Source organism: Talpa europaea (genome assembly GCF_964194135.1).
Source record: "Talpa europaea genome assembly, chromosome: 14".
Classification (NCBI taxonomy): Eukaryota; Metazoa; Chordata; class Mammalia; order Eulipotyphla; family Talpidae; genus Talpa; species Talpa europaea.
In genome coordinates this window covers 20,346,228-20,363,262 of record NC_140082.1, presented here as the reverse complement: position 1 = coordinate 20,363,262, position 17,035 = coordinate 20,346,228, and the positions used below count along the sequence as shown (strand labels likewise).

Below are 17,035 nucleotides of genomic sequence, written 5' to 3'. Positions count from 1 at the left end.
TACATGTGTGTTATATATATGCAAAGAAAAATAAAATAAGGTAAATACCTAGTTCAAGAAATAGCCTATTGTCAGTATCACTGAAGCTTCTGTATGCTCCTTCTGGATCCCAAACTCCACAAGGTTTGTGTTAAACTTTCTCTTTCTTTGCTAGATGTAGTGTGTTTGCATTTAATCACATATCAATACACAATATACACATTTTGCAAATTTATTAACTTCAATAATGGTATGAAAATACTGATTAGCCTTTTCCTTGATATTAAGTTTCATTCATGCTAATAAGTATATCAAAATACCAATCATTTTTATTGCCTTATTTGCATGTGAATACACCACAATTTATATCTCCATTCTACTATTACAAAATATTTGGGTTGCACCCAGATTTTTCCTATTACTACTACTACCCATAATGAACATTTCTAAATATGGTTCCTGGGTTTCTTCAGAATAGTGGTTCAAAATTCAACACTGATTAGAATTTCACACTGAGAGTATATTGTAATACAGATTCCTGGGATCCAGTCCTCAGTTTCTGTGAGTAGACTTACAATGGGACCTGAGAATTTACATTTCTAACTACTTTCCACATGATGCTGATGCTGTCATCCTATGTATCACTCTCAGAGTCACAGCTCTAGGCTCATAGGACATATGGTTTTCATATTTTTATCTTAAGGTTCACTCTTAAAAATTAGGAACCTCAAAAAAGTTTTGTTGATAAATTACAGTGATTGGTAAGTACTGTATTAGAAACTAAAATTGATGTATCTTTCAAACACATGGGCATAAAAGTATACATTACATTAGTTGTTAAAGAAATGGTTTTATCATCATGTAGGCTCTGGAAAATTCCACTGTACACTTGAGCCAGAATGAGAATGATTAAGTATTAATATTTTGAATGTAGTTCTGACCTCAAAAACTCCATGACAGTATCCACGACACTCTCCCAGGCCCCTGGAGAGTGGGAGTAGTTGCCACAACCATATTTTGGGAACTGATGCTGTAGGATAAATATCTAGACATGAAATTGATAAATTTAGGGTAGAAAACTGCTCAACTTGACTAGGGTAATAAATTACTTTCCAAAGTGAGTAGATAAACTCATAAAGCCAGTATACTCTATTTATTAAACATCCTCATCAATACTTGATAGTAGTGGGAGAATTCTAGTTTTACCTATGTGGTGAATGAAAAATAGCATTTATCATTGTAGTTTTAATTTTCATTTTCCTGATTATTAATTACATTGAGGAAATTTCTTTTTCATATGACTTTCTACCTATTATTTCTATTATTGGGGTCTTCCTTTTTCTAATCACCCACTCCCATTTGTTCCTTTTCTTTTGTATACAAGTGCCAATGTTTTCAGAAGATGTTGCTAGACAGCTTTATTTCAAAACCTAGACTGGAATTCAGCTCTCATTATTTGAAACATGTCATTCATTTCTACCCAGATTGTTGTTACTGTGTATTTCTACACGGAACATTTTTTACAGTGATCCTATATTTGGAAATCCTTACATGCTCCCACCTTGGGAATAATTTAAATGTATTCTATGGGGAAAAAAAGTATTTCATGGCATCCTCAGATGCCATAAGTACTGTCCTATAATCAGAGTTTTTCATATTTCCATCCATGGGAAAGTCTGAGTCCCCCCACCACACATCATTTTCCTTTCCATTTCCTCTTCTATTTCCCCACCTTCACCCCCAAATCCTTGACTGTTGTATATACCGGGGAGTTCCAAATCAAATTTCACTTAAAAAAATATATTACATTAGTAATTTAAAAAAAAAACAAACTTCTGAACAATCACTGCTATAATTTTCCTAGAAAACCCTAAACAACAACTACATTAAGATGGTTGTAAACCAAGCAAGGAAACATTTCATATAACAGAGAAAGCTATTTTATATTTGTTTTCTGTGTAACTTCAGAGGCCTTTCACTGGAAAAAATTAGTGTAAATTAGATTTAATATTTCGACCTTTGTAGTACCACCTACAACCTAATAACTATAAAAGCTAGCATCTAACAGAGGAGTTTATTATGAATTATGCAACGTAAGTTAAATCACTCCAATTGTTATGCAATCTCACCTATCACAGTGCTCACTGGGAGAAGTGGTGGAAGAGGTGGTGCTGGTGGAGCTCCAGAAGGAGGAGGGACAGAAATGTTTTCTAATAAAATAGTTTATAATTCAGGTCAGAGTGCAAGAAAGAGAACTAAACATTCTGAAACAGTAAGAAAGTACAATGTATTGGAAAGAAAAAAAAAAAAGAGAGAGAAAGAGAGAGACACCCATATGTAAAGCATGTTCAAATGAATAAGATTTTTACTAGGTAAAAAGGCCATTGAGAGTTCATACCTGCATTAACTATTAAAATATGCCTGTATTTATAAGAAACCTTTTCTCCTTCTTCAACAACATCCTTGAGAAGAATTTTAATTTACCATATTCTTATAATGTATATTTTTAATACTATAAAATCTTCATTTCATTTATTAAATATCAAGGGACTAATTTAATTCTCTAAAGATTTCTGAAATTTTTACACAATCTAAAAAGTAAAAGAACTTTTCTGATTTTAATTCCATTTTATATTCATGACATTTTACTGAAACATGTACCACCACACAAACATAGTAGTCATAGAACAAGCTAATACCAGATATGAGATACCAGCCTATAAGCAACATAACTTTTGGTACATAATTCACATTAGAGACAGTGATTCTTTCATTGGACCATCAATATTGGTTTGTTCTTGAAATAATACATATCATCTTGAATAGTGCCTAAAACAAGTATTTCTAATACAAAATGGCCAAAAGAGTTATTTAATAAAGCTCTTTAATATGCTTTATATGTAAGTAGAAACAGTTAGTAAAACCCCGAGTTTCTGCGAAATCCAATCTAAATATGTTTATTAACCTTAATTTTTAACAACCACATAAAATTATCAAATAATTTTATCTAATACAACCTAAATTATGCCAGGCATCATAATAAAACTCATAAATATTGCTGCACGTAAAACTAGATTTATAAATAACATACCTGGTCCAATAGTGGGTGGTGAAGGTGTAGGCACGGCAATGGGAATGCCAATACTGCTGCTTCCACTATTTTCTCGACTTCCACTTCCTCCACTACTTCCGCTATGAAAACAAAGTAAAAAATGCAAAGAAAAGCAAATCTACAGATTCAGCCAAAAAAAAATTGTAATAATCAACTTGAAGTCACTAAATCCTCCTTTTATGTGTGTGTATATTTATACAAATTTATATTTATGTATAAAACAAGAAATTTTTTAAATTGTTCAATACAAATTAAGTGGCTCTTGTGTTTCACAGTACCTCTCAATCTATTTGAAAACAAAATTATAACATCAGCCTTACAACCATTAAGAGAGATCATACACTTGAGAAATAACCAATAAAATAGTACAGTGAGTCAACAAGGGTTTATTTAAAACTTACTATGAATGGCAACCTTAACACAGCAGATATGAATCACATTGTCAATGGAACCACAATGCCATGGCTGAGAATGGGAGAACAGACATTAAAAAATGTGATGGCTGGGCCTCCCTGGTGGCACAAGGGGTTAAGACACAACCTATGTAGTTGTCCACAGCCTCTGCAGAACGCGTTCAATCCCCAGGCCGGCCAGGGAGGAACCCGCATGGCACAACAGACCTCTCCTGACTGCCCCCTGCTCCCTTCAGCAGTGTACTTCGGTCACTCTGCCTGTTCTGTTCCCCACTCTGTCTGTGATGAATCCTCTCACCTCCCACACCTCTGGCCTGTAACCCAGGTCTTGTATGCATAAATAAATCTTAAAAAAAAAATGTAATGGTAAATCCACCTGCTCTGCTCACCACTCTGTCTCTGGTGAATCCTCTCACCTCCTGCACCTCTGGTCTACACCCCAGTTCTTCTGTGCATAAATAAAAAAAATAATCTATCATGATTTGTGTACCTGAAACTAATATGATGTTACATGTCAATTATAGCTCTAAAAGAAAAATACTGCGATAGATGTCACAATAAAGAAAGTATAGATGTTTTGGAAGCTAATTAAAAGAGTAATAAATTCTTTTTAGAATTAGTATTAAAACCTCCATTCATCTCAAAAATGGTGACAAACATGAAATTTTCTGAAAAATGAGCAAAATGATGGGGAAAAAGTAGTGAAGTTTAAGCATGGACCATCCAGAACAGTAAATTACTATTAAACTCAAACCAATCCCAACTATTCTAATTTCTATGATTTACTACCCCTTCAGATAAAAGACCTCACACCTTCAGTTGTTTTTAGTAATGTGTGCCTGCACATTTATGCAAATATATATTTGGGCAAGTATAGCCTTAGGCTCCATACTGTGTATTAAAATCAAGCTCACTGGCCCAGAAATTCAAAGGGCAAAGACACCATCTAGATAAAATTTTTGTTTTTACCCTAAGATAGTCATTCTATAAAACATCATCACATTAATGGAAGAAAAAGGAAGAAAGCTATTATGTAACAAAAATAGCTTCAATGGGAATGGCTCTATGACTCCCTTAAGTCACAAGATTAGTATTATGCTTTGTGCCACCCCATATCACAGACATCAGTATTTCTGCACTAAAAGTGCTCTTCTACAATTATTGGCTTATGTAACTTTTTCTACGGCACAGAAGCTGGCAAACTACAGCCCAGAGGTCAAATTTGGCCAAAGCTTACCCAATTTTTATGAACTATGAACTAAGAAACTTTTTCCATTTTTAAATAATTGAAAAAAATCAAAGGAATAAGTTTGTGATACATTGAAATTACATGATATTCAAATTTCCATGCCATATATAAAGTTTTATTGGAACACAGTCAGGCTCATTCATTAATGTGTTATCTCGCTGTTTTCATGCAACAGTAACAAACTGAGTGATTCCAACAGAGACCATATGGCCCACAAATCCTAAAATATTGAAATCTGGTTCCTTATTAAAAAGTTTGTCAATCTCTGTTCTAACAGAATGAGGTCCTGAACAAAAGGAACTGTATCTTACTGATATAATCCCAAGCATCTAATGAACTAACTCTTAATAACTAGTTGCTGAATATGATTAAACCCTTACAACTTATACTACAAAGTAAAACCATGCTTTGATACAATAATAACAAACATTATTAAGGAACAATTTGGGTCCTCATTGAACTTTTCCTGATATAGTAATTACAGATATCAATATAAAGGTTTACTCACTGAAAGGTGTAATATCAGTAAATACCAATTTCAAAGCATCTATTTTAATCCCCAAAAATGAATTTGCTAAGTTGACTCTCTATTAACCTAAATTAAGGCAAAGAGACACTCCTTGCTCACATTACTGAATGAGATATAAAACATATTAAGCTATATAAAAAATGCCTGGCTTTACAAAAGTGCTCCAAAATTTGGGTACCTTGGGGTGGGGGTGGAGTGGATGGAGGGAGGTAGAAGCAATCACTGGGAAAGCCCTGGGGGGAGTCCTAGGTCTTAAAGTTCCATTTTCTGGTCTAGGTCATGATTACATGAGTGTTCAATTTGTATTAAAATTCATTTGTATTAATCTATCAAGTTGTGTACTTCATGAAGCATATAATTTTCTGAATGTATGTTATGTTTCCTAGCAAGTTTTAAAAAAAAAAATCCATTGGGGGCCTCCCCCAGTGGTGCAGGTGGTTGAGCACAGCACTGTGAAGCTGTCCGCAGCCTCTGCAGCGCTTGGCTTGTTCCCGACTGGTGAGAATCACACATGGCACGGCAGACCTCTCCTGTCTTGCCTACAGCTCCCCTCAGCAGTGTATTTCAGTCTACCTGTTCTGTTCCCCGCTCTGTCCCTGGTGAATCCTCTCATCCTCTCACCCTCCTACATATCTGGCCTGTACCCCAGTTCTCGTATGCATGAATAAATAAATCTTAAAAAAAATTTAAAAAAAAATTCTTTAGTCCTGATCCAAACATATATCTGCACTTCCATCAAATGAGGAAATACTAGCAATCTAAGAACAGTACACATTCACAGGAAGATACACAGTATTATTATTCCCAAATTTTTTTTAAGATTTTTTTTATTTATTTATGCATATAAGAACTAGGATCTAGGCCAGAGGTGTGGGGAGTGAGAGGATTCACCATAGACAGAGCGGGAAGCAGAACAAGATCTACTGAATATGATCTACTGAACAGATCTACTGAAATACGCTGCTGAGGGGAGCAGTGGGCAAGACAGGAAAGGTCTACTGCGCCTTGTGGTTTAGTTCCCTGTCTGGGGATCAAACTTAAGAGTGCTGAGACTTTAACCCCTGAGCCACCAGGGAGGCCCATATTCCTAATTTTTAATTCTATGTCACCATTAGAGTAATACTTTACCTTTAATTCAGCAACTAACGTTTTAATTCAGCAACCTCACAATAGTTTATCACCAGTCAATAACCTCCATTCTCAGATGTTCAAAGGCTCAACCTGAAGGTTTACCTGTGTGTCCTCGGTCTCTGATTTAAAGAAGCTGTCCTGCCTGGACTATGCTGACTTCCAAGTCTAGCAGGACTTGTCATGTAGTCATTAGGAACTGTTGGGGGTTTAACAGGCTCCAGGGTTTTATAAGGAGTATTCCGTCTGAAGAAGCATAATAGAGAAAGGAATAATAAGCAAGACAAGACATCTAAAATGATACTTTCCCCCAAAGTATGACTGTCCCTTTGTGACAAGTATAACGCAACTTTTAAAAATTCTTTAGAAATAAAATTTGTTTAGAAGTCTTAATTGGGATATATGTGAATTTCATTACATTAACAAAAAAATTAAAATGTTACCCTTTCTTAGGAAAACCTAAGGGCAATTTAAAGTCTAACCTTATTTCTAAAAATAATGGTTGTGATTTTTTAAATGCTCAGTAATATTAAGCTTAAATAAACATTAGTCCCAAACTTACTCATAAGCCACTATCCATTACATTTGAGAAGCTAAATATCTGCTCTGTAATTTATTCCTAACTCAATATGAAAATATACAGACAAGTACATGCTAATCCTAGATGCAATGCCATTAATTTGGCAACAAATCATTTTCATTTTTCTATTTAATAACAACTTCATTTTGTTTAGGGGCAAGAGGTTTACAGAATGAAAATGGAAACTCACTGAAAAGATCTCCTTTAAAAGTTGATTGCTGATTGCTGATCCCTACTACTATAAAATGATTCTCCAACTTTCCACCAAAACCAATTCCTGTGTTACAGGAAATGATCTTGGTAAAACGTTTAAGTAATATTTTTATTGCACTAAGAAATAGTTATCTTTCTTACTTCTCCAACTGGCCTTTCCAAGCTACTCTAGCATGAAGATTAAAACCAGCAGAAGCAGTTAGAACTACTCCAGGTAAAAAGAATTCCTAAGTCTCAGGGGCCAAGTATAAAGGGAAAATAGAAGTGGAGCAAGATACCAGGTCAAACTACACAAAATAGACTACTTATTTAAAGCTCTGTGCCATAAATATTGCACATACATGTGAAAGCATCATAAAGAATCTTCTAGTCATTTCATTTGTAATAAACTTTGGTCAGATTTATATTTTTAAAAATGGAGATAAAATATAAACAATGCTCATTTACACATATACAAAGACTTTCCTGATACAGACGTGTTTAGAGGATACTACAATACAAGCAAATTAATTTTGGATTCCATTCAAGGAAATAAGATCCAAAATTATTTGTAAAAGGCAGTGTTACCATAGAAAGGATCCCATCCCAAGGATTTTCTTTATCTCAGAAACATATTTTCCTTTAACATACAAATTCTTCTGTACAATGTAGTTCAATTCTTACCCCAATGTTCCCCGACCTGACATGGGAGGACTCGGTGGTTTCTGAGTAGGAGGATTTGTTCTCGACAATGTGCCAGTTCTTCCAGGCTGGTTATTTCCATGCTAAAATGTGGAAAGAAAAGCTTTTATTTTTGTATCAAACTGTTCTCCTGGTGTTTTGACACCATGTATTATTATTTTTTTAAATATCAGAATGTGATGTAAGGATTCCCAGACAGTTTTAATAACAGACTTTGGGGTGCTGTATTTTAAAAAGTAAAGAAACCGCTTGCACTAGACTTTTATTACTGTGTGCCATTCATACTAATTTATGGCAAAATAGAGGTGAGATTATTGGATTTATATTTTACTTTATTGCTAAACATGTTTGCTGAGATCAAATTTATCTGCATTCAAATACTGGGTTTCCCAAAATTTTTGAAATGTGTGCATGAATATAAACTACAGATCTCAGTATCAATTTGCTAAAATATCCATCTGAAAAATCATCTTTATCCTAACAATTCAGTAACAAAGTCATCTATGATGTCTGGGAAACCTCCTAATTGTAAGTCAATAAAAGCAAGGCAACTATCAAAAAATGAGCAAAGCAATAAATGTTAGCAAAATTAATGTTCCTATACAAATGCTGATGTCAATATATCTTTGATATATTAACACATCAAAGCTAATATGCTGAGTTGAACTAAGTTTGAGCATATTTAATCTACATAAATCCTATAGGAGGAAAAGCAGACAGACATAGGAAGAGTTTTCAATTTTTAGTGGCTTTGCAGCCTCTACCAATGTAGAGGGAATGCTGTGGATCAAATGATAAATAACATCTCTTACCTTGGCTTTTAGCCACTTTATGTTGGCAAAAAAAAGGAGGGGGGAGAAAGTACAAATTAATTCTAGATAAGTTAAATCTGATAGGACAGGTTTACATTTACAGTTATTCAATTCACATTAATAAGCTTTTACCCAGCCAAATTTCAATTATTTTATAAAGGGAAAGATATTCATAACCAATAGGGAGATAGTCATGTGTATCAAATATTTTTCAAGAGAGTACATCATAAGGACACCACTTAATTATACCAATCTCATGTGGTACCAATAATTTCTTAGGTCAGTATTTTATCCTATGGCAACCAAATCACAGATTTAAAAATAACAACTTTTTTAAACATACAAGCACCTTAACATATTAAATGTAAAGCTATTTTTCATATCATTGTATAAGACCTAAGACTAGTAGATAATGAATGCCCAGGTATGAGTATTCGTTATTTGAATGGTAGCATAGTAGTTTTAAAAAGCGATAAACTACAAATATTGAAATTCAAAACTATGGGTTGCTTCCAAAATCAGGAAACGATCTAGAATCTCAGTGTTTAAAAACCCAATCACAATGTACAGCAATAGGTAAGTCAGATTCTAACAGGGTCTAGACACCCTCTCATTTGTATTTCCAAATCCAAATCCTAAATAGGTCAACATGAGTAAGTAGTAAGAGACTGCTTGAGTTTTAAGCTTCTTTTTTTTTTTTTAAACAATTTAGCCAAAATTCAAGATTGAAGAAAAGGTGCTTTGAAACTAAAAGTTACTTCTATCAAAGATGACTGGCCTATATCCATGAAGCAATATATACAGTTCTTAAGAATCACTGCTTATACTATGCCACTTAAGAAAAAATATCTTCAGTGTGTAGAGTATTACTTCCACAATTTCATTTTTGGTCTCCCGTTCTTTCAATAACATATGCCATTCTAAATACGTATCTATCATTTTTCAGGTGATCGTGAGGCAACATTAAGGAAATCACCCAAAAGAGGAATACCTTTGTCTTCAATATATGCGCCGTTTAGAAACTGCCAGAATTTGGGTTTTTTTTTAAATGTTTATTTCAAATAATACTCATTTTTATCTGGAAACAATGTCTGGAATCCTACCTAGTTGCTTCATTTCACACCTAGATTTAGAGTTAAATTTGAATAACATTATTAATCTTGAAAATAAAACATACTAATGTGATAGTATAACAATACATTCACTGCTATTATAAAGTAACTCAGAAGTACCTTAAATACAAACACACAACTTGCCTCATTTATTGTTTCAAGTAAACACACACAAACACAAAACGTAACAGTTTAACATTTAAGTATAAACTGGTCCAAAGTGAAAGAATGAAAAGAGAATTAGATTGGGAATGAAAATTCTAGTTGGAACTCTGCAAGTATATAACTTCTAATCTCCTCTATTAATTGTATTTATGTATACAGGTGTTTTGATGTGTTGGGGATGAGGAGTGTTGAAAAGAAATAATCTCATTTTATAGGTCAAAATAGTAACTAATAGCAACCTATAAAGTTCTTCCAGTTATATGTTCCCAAAACACTCAAGTTCTTCTACTAAATAATTAAAAAAAGGGAAAGATGTTTGCCCAGATTTTTAATTCTACCAAAATTTATATGTACCATCTATTTATAGCATAAAATGCATTAACATATAGTATCATTTAAATGAAATACAAATATATAACAGTAAAACTTAATCAAAATAAAAAAGAACATATGAGGGAATCTCGATCTTGGGATGTAAAAGACTTAACATAAAGCTTGCAGCTATCATGAGAACTACTGATATATTTGGATACAATTTTTTAAATTTATAGACACACACGCCCACACATACACACATCATACTTTGAAGTATGGTAGTAAAGATTTTCAATAGTGTCAAGGAGTAAAATAAAGGGCAACATTGTTAATAGGGATTAATCAGGAACCCCAGAAAATTCAGAATGCAAGAGACCTAGCAGTAGTGTCTGTAAGATCAATCAGGTAGAAATGGCTTTAAGATTCTAGCTAACTCCTAAAAATTAATGTAAATATTTGGAAGACCACAAACAAAGGCAAATAATGGTCCTCTAGGAACGGGACTACCAAAGTTCATCCTGAGCAGAAATAGCTAAAGAATTCAGGTAATTCATATGCTTGCAAAGTGACCCACTAACACCTAAAAGCTTGGAGCCTCCCTGGTGGCACAAGGGGTTAAGATGCAACCTATGAAGCTATCTGCAGCCACTGCAGCACAAGTTCCATCCCCGGCCAGGGAGCTACCCACATGGCACAGCAGACCTCTCCTGACTCACCCGCTGCTCCCCTCAGCAGTGTATTTCAGTAAATCTGCCTGTTCTGTTCCCCACTCTGTCTCTGGTGAATCCTCTCACCCCCCACACCTCTGGCCTGTACCCCAGTTCTTGTATGCATAAATAAATAAATCTTTAAAAAAAAATACCTAAAAACTTGACAGGCTAAAGGTATCCTTTTAGAGGAGCTAATTCTGCCATGCTAAGAAGTGGACATGGGCAATAAATAATATCTTTCTTAAAAGTCTGTTTGTGGAGATAGAGTATATATGCATAGAACAAAATGACATATAATTTTTTCATTTGTCATGAATTCCTGGAATTATATCCATACAAGAACACTACTAAATACACATACTTGAGAATAAAAGGACAGAAGTATTTATAAATCATTTTCCATACTAATTCTGGAAAACATCTCAATTTTTTATTTTTAAGGATTAAATCAGTAGTAAAAGAAAGTCATGGTGTTCACAAGACAAATTTATAATACTAGTTTAGGATTCAAATGGATTAATTAATGAAAAGCCATTTCAATTTTTTTGAACATCCTTTGTCTCCGTTTTTATTATCTTATTGATTATAGCCTATTCTACAGGTAAAATTCTGCCATACTACTCTGTATACAGTCTTAGTATAATACATAACTAATATTAAGTAAATATTCTATGGAAATTAAAACGCTATTTGGCTAAACGAACCTACTAATTCTTTAAGAAAATTATCTTTATTGCCATATTTACTATCCAAATGTTTATCAGACATGCAAATTATTTCAAGTTACTGTCATATAAAAATGCTTACCTTGACACCATGGCCCACATCATCCAGAACTGTATAGTCAATAGGTTTCCGAATATACCTTACAGGGCGCTCCATATTTGCAGGTGCTATTATTTTGTGAGTTCTGGATGTATTCTTATTTGTTGTCAATATACCAATCTCTCTTCGAGCCACTTTCTCTTTATGAATATCCACAGTCTAAATTTGAAATTTGAACAAAGCAAAAAATCATTATTTGGCATAATAAATGTGATGGCCAAATATAAATTGGGCAATAGAACTATATCGCCTATTTTCCAGTGAATAGTGTATCATCCCCCTCAAAACTAAGCATAGTAACGTTCTTGAGACTCAAAACCGGAAATTCCTGAAAGTGATGAAAAGCACCAACTAATGCAATGAACTTGATTCCAAAACAATTTTCAGGAATGCAATTTTCTTCCTTAAAGAGTTGGTCTGTATGCAAAGGGAAAAATTGGTTCTGCTCTAAATAAAGCTTATACTTTATATAGCAAGGATGCAAACCAGAAAAAAAAAAAATAATTTCAACACAAGGTAAATGCTGCTGTGACACTTGCACAGTTTATTTGAAATTAAAGATGACCAGAGAAAGATACTTAAGGTTGAGAATGGTTCAGTTAAAGGCTTTACTGAATAAGTAGATTTTTAAAGGATGAAAAGAGAAGCAAATAAGAAAGTTATTCAAGGCAGAAAGAACTGAATGTTGCATGTTGCTGATCAAGCCTACATTGCCCAGACTGCCATCACTGCCTCCAGGTCCATCATATCGGTCCATCATGTCAACACATGTATCATCATAGATAGATACAAAATATAGGTTCTATCTTCAAATGTTTAAACAAGCACTACCAGTAGATCACACAGCCCACAGACAAATGTGATCTCTCCAAAGACTGGTCTTGATTACTCAGGGGAGGGGACCCTTGAAGAAGGCTAGGTAACTTGTTAATAATGTGAACTCCAAGGCAGTAATCCCTAAAGTGGGAGTAATACAATAAGAAAAAGGTAGTTCAAAATCTGCCTTTGGTGTTAGCTGAGGGTATCAATGACATGACTGACCCGTGAGGTCACCCAAGTCAGTCACATGTCTCTGACCCAGAAGACTTGTACCTTCTACCATAAACTACAAAACCATGGCAAACTGCTGGCTCACATGTAGGGCAGCCTCAGACTTTTCACAGTTCCTGAAACAAAGCAGACATGTTTTTATAGTGAAACAATTCACATCTCTGACTGCCTACTCCCTCAGTAATTATAAGGATTATTTGCTTTTTCTGTCTCTAAAGCTCTTCTATGAGCTGCAGAATTATACATAAAACCAATGCGCCTCTAAAATGTTTCAATGAAAAATCAAAATTAATATGTCCAATATCAACCATAAGTCTACTCAACACTATTTCAATGTCTTTATTTCAGTTTCCTGGCATCTAGTACTTACTTCATATTCAACATTACTAAATCTTACCATGTTTACCTTTAAATACCTAAAATTTGTTTCCAATACTTTAATCCTAGTCAATCTACTATTATTATCATATCGCACATTGTCTATAGTATAATCTTCCAATTGGCCACTTACATTCAATTTAGTCCCTTTCTAATCTGTTTTCCATGGTGTAACTAGTGATCCTTACCAAAAAAATAACTTTTTGTTGAGGAAAAAAAATGAAGAAATCTGAAGGTACCTCACCTGCTTAAATGCTATTAAAAGAATACCCCACACAGTTCCCAGTCTTCATGGAAAAAACAAATTCAAAATGGCTCAAGTTCTCTCCATGTTTTTCACAAACATCATGGTGTCCACAACTCCTTAAAATCACTTTTTATTACCGTTATTACTTCCCTTACACAACACAAAATTATTCAGGACACTGTTCAAGTTACAAGAAAATTTTTCCTCTAAGTCTACCCCCAATCTCCCAATTCAGAATCACAAAAGTCCAAATCACAACCGACCCAGCAACGCACAAATCTCCATATGGCAGGGTGAATAAAGTAGGGAGGAGGAGGGGGAACAAGCTTGGAACATTTGTCTAACAGCATGCATATGTTCACCAAGACAAATAAGCTTTTTCAGGAGACTAATTCCTTCTCCTACTTGAATTTCCTTGCTCTCATGTTTTTTTCCTTACCTTTAGATAACAAAAGAAGAAATTTGATAAAAAGAAAATTAGTTTTCAATTCAAACATAATAGAAATAAAATTTAAGTTACCCAAGTTGAGAGGAATTAGAAGATCTAGGTGACCAAAGTCTAGACCCATGAAGCACAGCTGAAAACAAGTGGTTTAAAAAAAAAAAGCACACAAACAAGAAATCAGAAGACCTTGGTTTGACTACAAGTTCTTTCACCTGCTAGCTATAATATTTTATACAAGCTCTTTAATTCACTAAGATTCCATGTTGCTTATATAAAATGGGGCTTGAGATATTAGAATTTCTATTACTTAATACCAAAAAGTACTAAAAATTTAACCACACCTGTACTTATCATACTATCCAATCATAATTCTGCAACAATGATAAAGTATTTCTAAAATATTAATATGAAAACACATATATGTTATATAGCACACTAGAAATATGAATGTTAAACCTGGAGGACATTATACTAAGTGAAGTAAGACAGACACAGGGAGGGAGGAAAAAACTGATTGCAGTTAAATGTAGAATCTAAGAACACTGAACACATAAAAAGGAGAGTAGAAGCTGACTACCACAGGCCTTGAAAAGAGGGTACAAAGTTGCAGTTTTGTAGGAATGAATAAGTCTAATGATCCAGGGCACAGCATTATGGCAATAGTTAATCATACTCTATTAAAAACTGGAAATTTACTGAATAGATTTCAGGTGCTCTAATCACTCAAATAAGTAAGGTGACTGTGATAAGATATATTAATTAGCTGTTAGTAATACTCATTTTACAAAGTATAAAAGAAATCATGATGTACAATTTAAATATACACAAGGTTTACTTAAAAAATGATGATGGGGCCTCCCTGGTGGCACATGGGGTTAAGCACAGCACCATGAAGCAATCCGCAGCGGGCCACGGAGCAACCCACGTGGCGCAGCAGACCTCTCCTGACTCACCCGCTGCTCCCCTCTGCACTGTATCTCAGTTGATCTGCCTGCTGTCTGTTCCCCACTGTCTTCGGTGAATCCTCTCACCACCCTGCACCTCTGGTCTGTACCCCAACTGTTGTATGCATAAATAAATAAATCTTTAAAAAAAAAAAAAAAACAGTTCCAGTAGTATAGTACAAAGCAAATAGGCCTCTGAATTTAGCCATAATCTAGAGTTAACATGCTGTGATAGAAACAATATTTACAAATAACATCAAGAATTGTAAGACAGACTAATGGCTATGAGTAACATCAGATATATAATTTGCCTTCTGAATAAAACCCTGAAGAAATTCTCTGCACATCCAGTTATAAATAAAAGAAAAAATAAGGAAATGGTGAAATGGGAGTTCAACAAATTAACCTTGGGGGGGAAAAATCATGTGGTCTTCAAAGCCAGGTACAACACAGCCCCCTTCCCCAGTCACAAGTTTTGTTCTCCCACTTCTATTCTTCTATGGAATATTAATGCCAAATTTTCCCAAATGATCAAAGTTTCATTGCCTCCCAATAAAACCCCCAAAGGGAACTTTTGTGGTTTCAAAATACATATGAAAGAATGACCAGAGAAGGTAAGAAAAAAAAGATGGTCAGAGGTAGGGGTAAGTTACCTTTTGAGATTTATTATAAATCTAGAGTAAGAAAGACAGATCTTACATAGGGCTAAATGGATCAATTCAAAAGAAGAGAAAATTGGAACCTCTCTGGTGGCACAAGGGGTAAGGATTCAGCACAATCAAGCTATCTCCAGCCACTGCAGCAAGAGTTTGACTCACGGGCCAGGGAGATAACCCATATGCCCGCTGCTGTCTTGCCCGCTGCTCCTCTCAGCATTGCATTTCAGCAGATCTGCCTGTTCTGCTCCCCACTCTGTCTCTGGTGAATCTCTCAACCCCCTCATCTCTGGCCTACTCCCTGGTTCTTGTATGCATAAATAATCTTTTATTTAAAAAAAAAAAAAGGAGAGAAAACTCAAAAACAAACTCATGCACATAAGGAAACACAGTTATCTCACAGTGATAGCACAATGAAAAGAAATGCATTACTCAAATAAGGAAACTAATTAATCATGTAGAAAGAAACTGAAAATGATTGCTATCACACAGTATAAAGGGGAAAAAATTCCAAATCCATTTAACACAAATGGAAATAAATGTCTTATATATAATTAAAATACTATACACTCATGAAAATGAACTATACATATAATACAGATAAATCTTAGAAACAATGCTGAGTTAAAAAAACAAGCTACAATTGGGCCTCCCTGGTGGTGCAAGGGGTTAAAGCACAGCACTGTGAAGCAATATGCAGCTGCTGCAGCATGAGTTCAATCTCCAGCCGCCCAGGGAGCAACCCACATGGCACGGCAGACCTCTCCTGTCTCACTCGCTGCTCCCCTCAGCAGTGTTTTCGGTCTGTCTGCCTGTTCTGCTCCCCACTCTATCTCTGGTGAATCCTCTCACCCTCCTGCACCTCTGGCTTGTACCCCAGTTCTCGAACACATAAATAGATGGTTTTTTAAAAAGCCACAATTAAAAAAAAAAAGTTAAGATACACAATATACAACATGAATCTATTATTAAACCCAAACACAAGAAAATTAAACAATAACTGTTTAAGGATACATATAAATAAGATGAACTTTTTTAAAGAAAGTAACATTTCCTTCAGGAGTATGGAGAGAAGCACACAGGTAGAAGAAAAAAATTTCTGTTAGTTGGTGGACTCACACATGTCTTGTTATTACAAATGGTATAACATATATTGCATTTATTCTTTTGAATGCATTAAGTACATACTTTAAGTTTTTAACTCCATACAAAACACAAATAGGCAAAGAAAACTATGAGATGTATTCCTTGAGAAGTATGGAAAGATTCCATAAAAGGAACCTCAATTTAAGCAGCCATATTTGGCACGCTGAAGAGAAGAGAGGAGGATGGGGCAGGGGAAAATCCAAACAGAGGTAACAGCACAAATAAAGGTATAACACCTGTTCAGAAATTAGAGAATTTTTTAAGTTGCATGAATAACAATAAATGGAATTCTACTCTTTCTTATTAAAGAAAGATTAAGGAAATTAGGAAACCAAACTTGAACAAT

General features: G+C 34.5%; 1 protein-coding gene across 34 annotated transcripts in view; it reads right to left on the bottom strand.

The window, feature by feature from the left end:
- ABI1 (abl interactor 1) overlaps positions 1-17,035 on the bottom strand; it is a gene marked incomplete at both ends in the record, with an annotated part of 69,507 nt that overhangs the window by 13,731 nt on the left and 38,741 nt on the right. For 11 of the 34 annotated variants that reach the window (XM_084254436.1, XM_084254408.1, XM_084254437.1 and 8 more), the window contains 4 exons: positions 3,071-3,171; positions 6,516-6,656; positions 7,867-7,967; positions 11,806-11,982. In XM_084254436.1, the coding sequence (XP_084110562.1) occupies positions 3,071-3,171; positions 6,516-6,656; positions 7,867-7,967; positions 11,806-11,982 (520 nt within the window). Of the gene's footprint in view, positions 1-2,108; positions 2,190-3,070; positions 3,172-6,515; positions 6,657-7,866; positions 7,968-8,696; positions 8,712-11,805; positions 11,983-17,035 lie in introns of those variants that run through there. The other 23 variants (XM_084254432.1, XM_084254405.1, XM_084254433.1 and 20 more) reach the window with 6 other exon arrangements.